Below are 13,678 nucleotides of genomic sequence, written 5' to 3' on the forward strand. Positions count from 1 at the left end.
AGCTTCTTTTAGAACTGTAAATCTGCTGATTTACACCAGATGGGGACCTGGCCATGTTAATTACATCAGTCTATGTGTGAGGGAGGAATCGGTCAGTGTGTTTGTTGTTAGCTGGGAGTCTTCATTGTGAGTCAGGTGGAGGGGATCAGATTGGCTGAAGTTTAGTAGAGTGGGCTAACAAGCTAGGAAGCCTGCCATAACTCAAACACTGAAATCATCCTGGGAGCCCAGCTTAGCCAAAGGTTTGCTCTAGCTTGTAACATCCACTCCAGCCAGGTTCAGGCACAGCTCTATTTTAGCCTAGCCTGGGAACCCACCCTCAGCACAGACCTCCTGTAGCACTGGGAGTTTTATTTTAGCTCTGGGAAGCTATATTGTTAAGAAGTTTAGGGAATTTGTGCAAATTAAGTTATTTTAGTCCCTATGGGACCTTAAATTATACATTTTTCTAATGGACAACTTGAGTTTTAACCTGCCTCTCTTCCCTTCATGGTATTCAAGTCAATGACCCACAGTTCACAAGTGCTGATTGCTGACACACACTATGCTATGGAACTGTAACATGATGTAGAATTTAAAAAAATCAGCTACTGCCCATGAACAGCAGCCATTTTTCAAATGTAAACACCAAAAGGCCAAGTCTACTTGAGGGTAAGGGCCTATAAAATTTCTTTTAAAAACCCATCCAGACAAGACAAGCCATATTAGAGTTATACAGTAGGAAAACAAGAATCTACAGAATAGGAGGAATTTTTGGCAGAACATGCTCTGAGGTCTACAGAACTGTTAAACCTCCTCCTCCCAATAGTTTTTTAGCTTTGAATTTGCATACCAACTTTCAGACTAAAGCATGTGCTAACAGCCAAATCCTACAGCCTTATCTACCATACAAGAAAAATGCTGAAACACCTTTCATAGAAGCTGCGCTAGTGTGGGTAGCATTTAAAAATTTAACCAGGCTACTGAAAAATAAATGATTTCCACAATCTAAAAATGGTGAAGACAGGGTTGTCTGTTAATTAAGAGCTGCAACCTTATTTTAGCCACAGCACTTCAACATCAGGCAACTTGAAGCTTTCAAAATGGGCCCACCACTAAATGCAAGATAACTTACACCAAATGGGATCATTCCATTTACTCTGATGTACAGTCACAAAATCTGAGTATGTTAGAAAGATTTCAATATGGTTTGCTAAAAGTACCTTTCATCAATTTCACCATTTGCACACTGCAACTCTTAAAACTGTTTTTTTCCCCCGATAGGTTATACATGAGTGATCAAAGAATCAATTGAGTTATTGCAAATTATAGATTATATTCACAAGAAAGCAACAGTACATTATAATAGCCAGTTTAAAAATTAAAAACACCAAAAGCATATCACCTTCCCCACACTGCAGCTGTAGCATAATCGCCCGTGAAAGGACCTTAAACCCACCACCAGGCATTATGACAGAAACAGATACAAACTTACAATCTTCTCTTCATGTATGCTATTGTTTTCTACTGGCATGCTGCTGGCATTACTTCCTGAGGGCACAACACAGCCAGCGTTATGTACCTGAGTTGAAGGCATGCTCTGAAAATGTTAAGACACACAACACATCACACAAAGAAGACACTGGCAGCTGAATACAGTATTATACCCATGCAAGTTAGAAAGAGACAAGGACATCTTACTAAAGTGAAACACACAGGCAGACCACATACCGTACCATGGTTCAAGTTAATACAGTTAACAAGAAATTTGTGCAATCTTCTGAATGGTGTTTTAGGTTAGAAATAACGTGTCAGTTATGTATATCCTAAAACCACCACTTTGAAAAAATACTGCCACTGTTTTATATAAGAAAAAATATTCAAGGGACACATTTTTTTAAAAATCAAAGAAAAAATGAATATTATTTGGGAAAAAGAAAAAGAACCAATACACTCCATACAAAAATACTTACCAAAAAAGTGAAACTGGCCCAATTCCAATGAAAGAGAGCAACCCTTGAAGCACACACCAGTCATTACCAACACAGGATCACAACGTTTTCATGCAATGGATACATGCTACAAACCATTTGCTAGGTACAACAAGTTACTCGTTACTCAAAGAAAGATTCAGAGTTTTGCTTTACTCAAAAAAAATTTTTTACCTCTTGGCTAAGCAGAGGTCGAGTTTCGAGAGGGATCTTTCTTTTATGCTCCTCTTTTACAGGCATTAAGGGCTTGAAAAACTTTGGTGGCTGAGGAGAAAATGCTTTAAAAGGGCTGGCCATTAAGGCATGTGGAGTCTCCGATATACAACCTAAGGGAAGAGCAAAAATATAGTAGTTCAGTTGTGTGTAGTTATTGCACCATCTTAAGTGCAAAGAGAATAATGTATAATCAGGGAAGGTCAAACAGCGTATTAGGAAGGTTTCTGGTTACAAAAAGGGTGAAACTGTGGCATTTAGCCACTGGCCCAAGTAGAGGCTGGTACAGAGCTCCATGGGGGAGGGATTGTTCCTCCTTAAGGAACAGCTTCATGCACAGGACTGCAGGATGGGACAGGCTGCTCCCTCCAGGCTGATGCAGAAGCTCCCCAACTTCCCCTTTCCTCCTTGGTCACAAGAGAGACCTGCTGTCCTTGAAATCACAATTACCAGATCTTTGCTTCCTCTGTCTCAGCATTCTCCAGCTTGGCTCCCTGATGTTGCTCTGCACTAGAGCTAAGCCTGCATTCACACACTGTGCCCTGGTCTACACTATGAGTTTAGGTTGAATTTAGCAGCGTTAGATCGGTTTAATCCTGCACCCGTCCACACGACGAAGCCATTTTTGTCGACTTAAAGGGCTCTTAAAATCGATTTCTGTACTCCTCCCTGATGAGGGGATTAGCGCTGAAATCGACCCTGCTGGGTCAAATTTTGGGTAGTGTGGACGCGATTCAACGGTATTGGCCTCCGGGAGCTATCCCAGAGTGCTCCATCGTGACAGCCCTGGACAGCACTCTCAACTCAGATGCACTGGCCAGGTAGACAGGAAAAGCCCTGCGAACTTTTAAATTTCATTTCCTGTTGGCCACTGTGGCGAGTTGATCAGCACAGGTGACCATGCAGAGCTCATCAACAGAGGTGACCATGGAGTCCCAGAATCGCAAAAGAGCTCCAGCATGGACCAAATGGGAGGTACTGCATCTGATCGCTGTATAGGGAGATGAATTCGTGCTATCTGAACTCTGTTGCAAAAGACGAAATGCCGGAATATAAAAAGTCTCCTAGGGCATGAAGGACAGAGGTTATAACAGGGACCCGCAGCAGTGCCGCGTGAAACTTAAGGAGCTCAGGCAAGCCTACCAAAGAACCAGAGAGGCAAACGGCCGCTCCGGGTCAGAGCCCCAGACATGCCGCTTCTATGATGAGCTGCATGCCATTTTAAGGGGTGCCCCTACAACTACCCCACCCCTGTGCTTCCCTCCTCCCCCACCCTTCCTGGGCTACCTTGGCAGTTATCCCCCCATTTGTGTGATGAATTAATAAAGAATGCATGAATTCGAAACAACAACGACTTTATTGCCTCTGCAAATGAGGCTCAAAGGGGGGAGGGGAGGGTGGTTGGCTTACAGGGAAGTACAGTGAACCAAGGGGGCAGGTTTTCATCAAGGAGAAAAAAACCAGAACTTTCACACTGTAGCCTGGCCAGTTATGAAACTGGTTTTCAAAGCTTCTCTGATGCACAGTGCGCACTCTGCTGTGCTTTTCTAACCGCCCTGGTGTCTGGCTGCGTGTAATCAGTGGCCAGGCGATTTGCCTCAATCTTCCACCTCGCTGTAAACGTCTCTCTCTTAGTCTCACAGATATTGTGGAGCACACAGCTAGCAATAATAACAATGGGAATATTGGTTCTGCTGAGTCAGTAAACTGCGCAAGCGAGCTTTTAAATGTCCAAAGGCACATTCTACCACCATTCTGCACTTGCTCAGCCTATAGTTGAACTGCTCCTTACTACTATCCAGGCTTTATGAGCCATGGAAGCCAGGGGTAGGCTGGGGTAGGTGCGACCGCACGGTGCTCCCAACTGGGAGCGCAGCCTAAGGCAGAAGCCTCCAGCTGGCATGATATTCCAGGCAGGACTGAATCTCCATTAGACGAAACTTAAAGAAGAGAATGACCTGGAGTCATTCCCATTTTTGTACAGGCACCCCCGACCGACCTCACTGAGGCCGACCAGGAGCACCCATGTCTGCCCAGGTGCCCCCGACCAACCTAACCGAGGTCAGCCAGGAGCACCCACGGGACGACGACAACAGCTAGCAGTCGTATTGCACCGTCTACTGTCCGCAAGGCAAGGCAAGGGGATGCTGCTGTGTAGCACTGCAGTACCGCATCTGCCAGCAGTACCCAGGAGACATATGGTGACAGTGAGCTAAGCAGGCTCCATGCCTGCCATGGTATGTCATCTGCACGGGTAACCCAGGAAAAAAGGCAAGGAATGATTTTTTGCCGTTGCTTTCACGGAGGGAGGAAGCGGGGCCTGACGACATGTACTCAGAACCACCCGCGACAATGTTTTTGCCCCATCAGGCACTGGGATCTCAACCCAGAATTCCAATGGGTGGAGGAGACTGCGGGAAGTGTGGGATAGCTACCACAGTGCAACGCTCCAAAAGTCGACGCTAGCCTCAGTACTGTGGATGCACTCTGCCAACTTAATGCATTTAGTGGGGACACACAATCAACAGTATCAAATCGATTTCTAAAAAATCGACTTATTAAATCTACCTAAGTTCATAGTGTAGACATACCCTGTGTGACAGAATCAAGGAAGACCCAAAGAGAATTTAAAAAGGAGCCTATAAGCACATGTAGCTCTCTGCCCTGCTCTGTACTTTCAATGGAATCCATGCCTGCACTCCCCAATCACAATATATAGTTACAATCTGATCCAAAGCAAATAAATTGTTGATGGTATAAGATGGTATACTGACACGCAAAAAGCAAGCAACCAGGACATCTATGGAGTCAGTGTTAGTTTTGAAGCATAAAATCCATGCCATAGTAACTAATTTTTTAAAATACACAAACAATATAGAAACCCCTTCTTTTTGTTCTTTCCAACCTTCCTTATTTTGGTTCTCACTTCTTTTCACCTTGTTCTTTTGCTTCTTCAACACATTTGTCTCTTCTCTTTTCCTTCTTGGAGGTCTCTTCCTCTTTTTCTCTCCTCGCTTCCATACTGTCTCAATTAGGCTCTTCACTAAGCAGATACTTTCCGGAGTATTGGCTCTGTGCACTGCACATGAACTTTGAACCCTGCATTTTATTTTCAATCTCTTGTTGCAATATTTTGTTTTTTTCTCTAAGAGCAATTAAAAAGGCAAATATATTTGAAAGACTTACCACCAGCATCTTTATTTCTGCGAGGGGAATCCCTCGGTAAAGTACCATAACATGATACATCTTGATAACTGGAAGAACAGTTGGATATATCAAGGTGGCTTTCTGACCAACCCTAAGGAATTTTTAAAAATGCACACTAATCAAGACAAAAAAGAAACTAATAGGCAAAGTCAAAGTTCAAAAGTTTTTAATTACCTCACCTATGCAATTTTATAGGTGTTGGTTTAACTGTGTGTCTGCATACATTTTCTAGTTATAAAGTATTAATTAGTCAACAGGCACACAGCAGTCAGAGACATGAGTTAAAATAACAAAGACTGCGTGTACAGTGCAATCAAAGATGTGACCACAGCACATGTAGACATACTGACGCTGGTTTTGATCTAGCTAGCTCAAATAACAATAGTAATGAAGCCATGGCAACACAGACTAGGAGGGCATATCCAGGCTCCCAGAGGGGGTTGTACTGCCTATACTGCCATCACAGCTGCACTGTTATTGTTGTTTTAGCTACCTGGAGCAAAGCTAGCTAGGGTATGTCTACATGTGCTGTAGTCACATACTGCAGTGTACACATACCGAAAGGCAGCCTACACACGTGAATCTTACCCTAAACTGCAAGGAAAGAATGAAGTTTAGGTAAGTTATACTCAGCCTAAACACCCCTGCTCCTGGGCTGGAAGAGAGACAGCCCCTTGCAGCATTCTCTCAGTCTCTCTATTGAACACTCACCTACAGCCAATGCTCACGCCCTTTCCTCTCTATGCAGAGAGCTTTAACAGATTAGTTCCCTTTTATGTTAGGCTCAGGTCTGAAAACAAAATAAATCTGCTAGCCTGGCAGAAACCAGAGAGGTGGGTATTTTCCAATTAATAGCTCCCCACTGTTCTGTTAAGAGCCCTATTTATGCTGAGCAGAGAGACCATAGTAGACCCTGATTGCAATAATTATTTTAAAATATGGGTATTCAGAGCATTGTTTCATCTGCAGTATGACTAGGACCTCAGTCACACTGATCTGCATAGGAAGCTGACTGGCTCTAAGGATATGTTCTAAATTCTCCTACATCTTTCCAATCCCCCTACCTTAGTTATGTCATGTCAGTTTCTAAAATTATGCTTTACTTAAGTTACAAATAAGTATAATCCAAATGACTAAAATGGTACACCTAAATGAAAACAAGTAATATGAATGCAAGATTCAGATAAGGATACATTTCTGCTATGGTGCCTTTTTTTTTTTTTTTAAAGAAAAAAAAAAGAATTGAAGATTTGTGCAGTTTATTCTTCTGAAAATCCAAATTTACATACCTTATCATCTTCATCACAGCCAAAAAGATCTAATCGGCTAGAGGACACCTAAAAAACACCAGTGAACAGGTATGACAAAATATCTTGTATTCATAGATTATAAGGCCAGAAGGAACCATTATGATCATTTAGTCTGACCTGCTCTATGTGTCTACATCAATGATGTAGTCTGCTAACAGAACTGCTATTTTAATTGCATAGGAGAATGAATAAAGTAAGTACAAGGGCAAATCATATTCACAGATGTCATAGGGATCTACAAGACCCTTCACAGAACTTACTAGAAAAAACATGAAATCAGTTGTTTAAAAGTGAAAACTTTAAAAACTTCTGGGCAGACTGTTTTGACCACACCAGTGTAATGCAGGGATTTTGAGCGGGTACCCAAAATTGGCACCCGAGACCAAAATTCACCTGATAGAAGGAGAGGCAGATTTTAGATGAAATCCTTGATTTTTTTTTTTTTGCTATTAAATAATTATATTGACCCAAATTCCCCCTTCATACTGAGAGCTTCTACTAGTGCTAGCTCAGAATACCTATACACTTGGTGTGATAATGGTTAGAAATTGTTTTATCCACTCAATAAATTAAAGAAAGACCCATATCTCTACCACTATTTCAGAAAGAGTTTCTTACATTGTGGACATTTGGTGTGCTGATGCTCCTCCGTATGTGTCTTGCCTTAGTAGAGAGTGCCTCTTTCACTGTGACTGCCTGTGAAAAGATGGAATATTTTGACCTTTGTCTAATTCACTGAAGCTATAGTTCCTCTACACAGCAGCATGTTTAAGACAAGATTTGTCCATTTTGCTGAAGTACACTCTTGCATAAGTCCACATATTGTACTTTTGCCATCTATTTAGACTTTTTTAACCTTATTTTCACCACAAACACTTCCTCAAAATCTCCCCAGAGTCTTAAGATTTCCATTGGATCTCCTCTCCTTGCTACTTGCCTGCCTTAGTCGTTCAAAGCTTATAATGTTCTCCACCTGCAACACACCACGTGTATATTTCTCTATATAAGTTTCACCATCAGATGTACCCTCATTCTCAGTTCTTGCTGCCATTAGGGCCAGAGTCTCACGATCTTCAATTTCCTCTGTAGCCTAAAATTATAAATTGTAAGATTTTTTAAATAGATACATTTTTTTAGATCCACTGATTTAAAATGCAGCATGATTCAATTATTCAGAATCTCTCAGTCTTGAGGATCTTAGACTTATCAAAGTCCACTCCACAGAACAAAGACTGTCCAGCATCTGATTTAGAAGGAAGAATATAACAGCCGCCCCATGGTGGGGAAAGCGCTCCATATTTATTAGACACTACAGCTCCCTCCAAATGTGACTGTTTAACCTGAAAAATAAAAAGTGTGTATGTAATGGGTTAACTATTTCATGACTATTAACTCTTCCTTCCTGATTCTTAAATAGTGTGTATAATCTTCATAGACTGTAAACTGTAATTACTACTATGTGAGGGTAGCAAAATGGGTGAGGTAATATCTTTGATTGTAACAACTTCCGTTGGTGAGAGAGACAAGCTTTCAAGCACTCTTTTTCAGGTTACAGCCTTTTATTTTCAGATGTCCTAATTCAGTGGTTCTCAACCCAGGGTACACATACACCTGGGGGTACACAGAGGTCTTCCAGGCGGTACATCAACTCATCTTTACAACAGACTACATAAAAAGCACTAGCAAAGTCAGTACAAACTAAAATTTCATACAGACAATGACTTGTTTATACTGCTCTATATACTATACACTGAAATGTAAGCATAATATTTATAATTTATTTATTTTATAATTATATGGTAAATATGAGAAAGTAAGCAATTTTTCAGTAATAGTGTGCTATGATACTTTTGTATTCTTATGTCTGATTTTGTAAGCAAGTAGTGTTTAAGTGAGGTGAAACTTGGGGTACGCAAGACAAATCAGACTCCTGAAAAGAGTACAATAGTCTGGAAAGATTGAGAACCACTGTCCTAGTTGTTCTGAATGAGGAAAATCTATACTAAAAATTATTTTCCTTTAAAAGCCTGTTTTTTTTAAAATGGGTTTAAAACTAGGTACCAGTCTTGTATACATAAATATTTATAATGATGTTGTACAAAGGAAATACATTTTAAATATGTCTGTAATAGTTTGTTCAAACCTGATACCCAAGCTCTCAGTCCAGAAAGTAAAAAAGTTAACTAAATCAATAAAATCCCCCATCAGGCTCCATCTTCTACACTCTACACATTATTCAAATAAAAACTTATATACAGATTCACTTGGCCTGGAGAAATTCAGATGTACAACTAACAAGTTCTTTTTATATCAACAAAAGTTGAATATTCAATTCCCACCCAAACAATATATCCTGCCCCAAAATATCATTTTACTCCTTTAACAGATTGTAAAGAAGAGCAGAATAATTTACCTTTGGTATATTGGATACTATTTCATAGGTCACACCACAGGAATAAAATATATTTTTCAAGGATATTCTCCTTTTCAGACTCTGGGTAAAACTCTAGAAATATAAAAGAATTTTAAATTACTGTATCCACAATGGTAATTTTTAGCATATAATTTTATTATTTTGCACACTAACAGTAAAACAAAAAAAAGTCTTAACATTTGTAAGTTCATTAAAATTTTGATGCTGCTTCCTAGTATGAAGCAGTCATGTTTTTCTACAGTTAATGGCCCAGGTTCTCCATTGCCTTGAAATTTGTGTAGTTTTTTACATTTGTGCAAAGTATAAATTGTGAGTATAAATTGCAACCAAATGAGAATAGTAGCATTTTACACCTTCTTTACACAGGCATAAATGACTACACAATGAATAGGGCAACTGAGAATCAGATCTCAATACATTTATTGTATGGATGTCAATATCTCTCATTCTCTTGACCACAGGCTGCAAAATAACTTGGAAAACTTTTCTTTGACCATGTCTAAGTTACTCACCTTGTGCAGTAACGATGGTTAAAGCTCCCTGCCTAGAGAAGAAAGGGGGTGAGTGGGGACCAGTGGCAAGAGACTTACCTTGTGCAGTAACAATGGGTCTTCAAGATGTGTGTCCCTATGGGTGCTCCACTGTAGGCATGTGTGCGCGCCCCTGTGCTGTCGATCAGAGAATTTTAATAGCAGCACGCAAGGCTCTCCACCTGCCATAAGGCTAGCTAGCATGTAAGGGCATTTCTACTTCAGTTCCATCTCTAACGAAGAGTCAACCAGTGGAACTCTGAAGTAGAGGGGAGGAGGGAGGGTCATGAAGCACCTATAGGGGGACACATCTCTAAGAACCATTGTTACTACACAAGGTGAGTAACTTCCTCTTCTTTGAGTAGGTGCTCCACTGTAGGTTACTCCTGAGCAGTTGCCACTGCTGGAGGCTGGGACTTCAGAGTCGAGTCTGATATAGATGATACTACAGAGCATAGGCATCGACTCCGTGAGTGCTCCAGGGCTGGAGCACCCATGGAAAAAAGTTAGTGGGTGCTTAGCACCCACTGGTAGCCAGCTCCACCCCCCCCGCCACCGACTCCTGTCCTCTCCCTCAGCACCTACTGCCCACTGAGATCAGCTGTTCCGCGGCGTGTAGGAGGTGGCTGTGGGGGGAGTGGGAAGAGCAGGACAGGGTATGCTTGGGGGAGGGGGCAGAACTGGGTCAGAAAAGGTGGGGCGGGGATGGAGGCTTGGGAGAAAGGGTGGAGTGGGGGCGAGGCCTGGGGCACAAAGAGGTGGGGCAGGGGTAGGGGCAGAACCTGGGGCAGAGCAGGAGGTTGAGCACCCCCAGGGCCCAAAGGAAACTGGCGCCTGTGGTACAGAGGCCTTGAACTGGGTGTCTGAAGCCGAATCACTCACAATGGCATAATGTTCTGTGAAGTTATGTGCAGATGCCCATGTAACTGCTCTGCATCTCTCTGATATGGGGATACCCTTAAAGAGGGCAAACAACAAGGACACTGACCTTGTGGAACACGTGCATACTGAAGATAGATGTGTTACCCCCCATAATTGGTAGCAGAGTTTAATGCAGCCGGAGACCCACATGGAGAGCCTCTGAGCTGACATCGCTGCACCCTTTGACCTATCCACAATTGAAAGGAAGAGCCTCGGAGATTTTCTGAAGTCCTTTGTCCTAAGTAAGCTAAGGCTCTCCACACATTGTGTGTATTGAGGATGGTCTCTCTCTTATCCATATGAGGTTTTGCGTAGAATTTTGGGAACTAAATGAGTTGATTCATGTGAAATGCAGAAGTTATTTTGGGAGTGAACTTCAGGTGTGGTCTGAGTGTAAAAGGGGGATGTGCTATCAAAGTTGCTATCTCCCCATTCCTTCTGGCAGAAGTGATGGTGATGAGGAAAGGTGAGTTAACGAACAAGTGGCCATGGGTTCGAATGGTGGTCTAGTCAGGCCCTTTAGTACTGGATTGAGGTCCCATTGCGGAATGGGTGTCTTGGGTTGTGAGAAGAGGTTTACTATGGCTTTTAGAACCCTCTTCATAGTCGGGTGAAAGAAGATTGAGTAGCCCTTCTACCTGCTGGTGGAAGGTTGCAATTGTTGCCAAGTGAACCTTCAGCAAGCTAACAGAGAGACTCAATTTCTTTAAGGGTAACAGATAGTCCAGAATCCCAATAAGGTGGCTGAATTAGTGGTGACATCCTTGGGTTGGCACCATGTCTGGAATCTCCTCCATTTCTGTAGGTAGGTGCAACGAGTAGCACCCTTCCTACTGTGTAATAGTACTTCCCATACTTCCTCCGAGCAGGATGCCTCTCTGTGCTGGAACCACAAAGGAGCGACTCTTTGAGATGTAGGACCCATGGATTGGGGTGAAGAATGCGAGCCTCGTTCTGCGACAGGAGGCAGGGAGTGATCGGTAGGGTCACCGGTGAGCACACCACCAGCTGAGACAGGTAAGGGTCCCATGTCTGTCTGGGCCAGGTGGGAGCAATCAGAATGTCCTTTCCTTTTTCCTTTTTTTTTTTTTTAAATCATCTTCAACAGGCCCTTTCCCAAGAGAGGGAATGAAGGAAAGGCGTAAAGAAGGGAGGAGGAGAGCATCTACCCTGGAGTGTTGGCCGATCCCCACTCTGGAGCAGTACCGCACACATTTCTTGTTCTGGTAGGTAGCGAAGAAGTCTATCTTTGTCAACCCCCACTGCCGGAATATATTGTGTAGAATGGTTGGTTTACTTCCCATTAGCAGTAGAGCAGGAACTTGTGACTGAGACTGTCAGTTGTTGTGTTGTGTATTCCCGGTAGGTAGGCCACTGATAGGACAATGTGGGAGAGGCACCAATTCCATAGCTTCAGAGCTTCTGTGCATAAGGAATGAGACCTGGTATCTCCTTGCTGGTTTATGTAGTACCTAACAGGCCATGTTGTCCATCAAGACCTTCGTATGTGTGTCCTTGATCAGCAGGAGGAAGTGAGCACACAAATTTCAGACCGCTCTGAGCTCTAGCAGATTGATGTGGAGACATGTCTCTGATGGGGACCATTTGCCATGAACAGTGTGACCACTGAGATGTGCTCCCCAGCCTATGAGGGATGCCTCAGTGGTCAGAAGAAGAGATGGGGAAGACTGAGCCAATGAGATCTCCATGCAAATGTTTATTGGGTCCTTCCACCAGTTTAAGGATTGTTTGACTACGGTCAGGAGCTTGTTTACATTGTCTTTGTTTGGTCTGTACACCGAAGCAAACCATGCTTGGAAGCACTTCATGTGTAGTCAACCATAACAATGACTGATGTGCCCGCAGCCATGAGTCCCAGAAGCTGAAGGCTGAAGGCTGTCTGGCTGAGATTTGAGGGCTGAACTGTATTGTCTCTATCACTGAAGAGAGATTGAGAAATCTGTGATGTGGTAGGAGCACCCTCGCTTGCACAGAGTCAAGGCTGGCTCCTATAAACTCTAGGTTTTGAACCGGTGTTAAGGTTGATTTTTGTTTGTTGATCTGTAGGCCCAGTGTTAGAAATCAGTCTTGTGTGGTCTGAGTGGACCTCTGTGAAGGACTGTGTTCTGAGAAGGCAATCATCCAGATAGGGAAAAATCTTAATAACCTGAGAACATAGATAGGCCACTACTAGCGAAAGGACCTTGGAGAATACCCTGGGGGGGGGGGGGGGGGAATGAGGGGCTGAAAGGGAGTACTCTGTACTGGTAGTGGTCCTGGCCTAGTGTGAACCTGAGGTAATGCCTGTGTCTCAGTATGTAGAAATGGGAAAGTATGCATCTTGAAGGTCGAGGGCTAAGAACCAGTCTCCTTTTTCTAACACTGGGATAATCACTGACATACCTGTTGAGTGCTCTGAGGTCCACTATAGGTCTCCAATCTCCCTTTTTCTTCGGTATCAGGAAGTAACAAGAATAGAAGCCTTTGCCCCTGAGATGTGTGGGTACGCTGAGATGATTCACCTCTTGGTGTAGTAGAATCTCATCAGAAGGGTCCTTGAAAAGGGACAGGGAAGGGTGTTTGGGAGCGGGAAGGGAGGAGAAGTGGATGACACATCCATTCTGGACAATTTCCAGCACCCGCTTGTCGGAGGTTATCCATTCACAGCTGCTGCGGAATGGGGAAAGGCAATCTCCAAAAGAAAGGGGTTCCTAACGTGCAACTGTAAGGAAAGCATTCTATTGGTACCTCAAACAACCCATCAAAAGTGTCTCTTTGAAATTTAGGGCTGAGACAAGGATGGTGGTGGCCCCGATTGTTTGAATGTAGAGAATTTTGATTTATTTCTCTGTGGCTCATACAATCTCTGAAACAAGTATTGAAGAACATACTATGATGATCTCAGCTTGAACTGTGGTTGAGGACTGTCTCTTTTGTAGGCTGGCATGTATATCCCCCAGGGAACTCAGAGTTGCTCAAGAATCCTTTAATGTGTGGAGGGATGCATCTGTCTTCTCAGTGAATAGCTTTGTTCCCTCGAAGGGGAGGTCCTCCTTAGGGAAGCTGGGCAAATGGAGTCAAGAGGTCCTCCCA

At 43.0% G+C, this 13,678-nt stretch overlaps 1 protein-coding gene across 4 annotated transcripts in view; it reads right to left on the reverse strand.

The window, feature by feature from the left end:
- Nucleotides 1–13,678, reverse strand: part of KIF13A (kinesin family member 13A) — a 198,636-nt gene that overhangs the window by 11,900 nt on the left and 173,058 nt on the right. For 2 of the 4 annotated variants that reach the window (XM_039523227.1, XM_039523228.1), the window contains 7 exons: nucleotides 9,114–9,206; nucleotides 7,638–7,790; nucleotides 7,319–7,396; nucleotides 6,680–6,727; nucleotides 5,370–5,481; nucleotides 2,145–2,296; nucleotides 1,475–1,579 (listed from right to left, as the gene is read on the reverse strand). In XM_039523227.1, coding sequence (XP_039379161.1) covers nucleotides 1,475–1,579; nucleotides 2,145–2,296; nucleotides 5,370–5,481; nucleotides 6,680–6,727; nucleotides 7,319–7,396; nucleotides 7,638–7,790; nucleotides 9,114–9,206 — 741 coding nt within the window. The remainder of the gene's footprint in view (nucleotides 1–1,474; nucleotides 1,580–2,144; nucleotides 2,297–5,369; nucleotides 5,482–6,679; nucleotides 6,728–7,318; nucleotides 7,397–7,637; nucleotides 7,791–9,113; nucleotides 9,207–13,678) is intronic. The other 2 variants (XM_039523229.1, XM_039523230.1) reach the window with 1 other exon arrangement.

Source organism: Mauremys reevesii, linkage group 2 (assembly GCF_016161935.1).
Source record: "Mauremys reevesii isolate NIE-2019 linkage group 2, ASM1616193v1, whole genome shotgun sequence".
In the NCBI taxonomy this organism is placed as follows: Eukaryota; Metazoa; Chordata; order Testudines; family Geoemydidae; genus Mauremys; species Mauremys reevesii.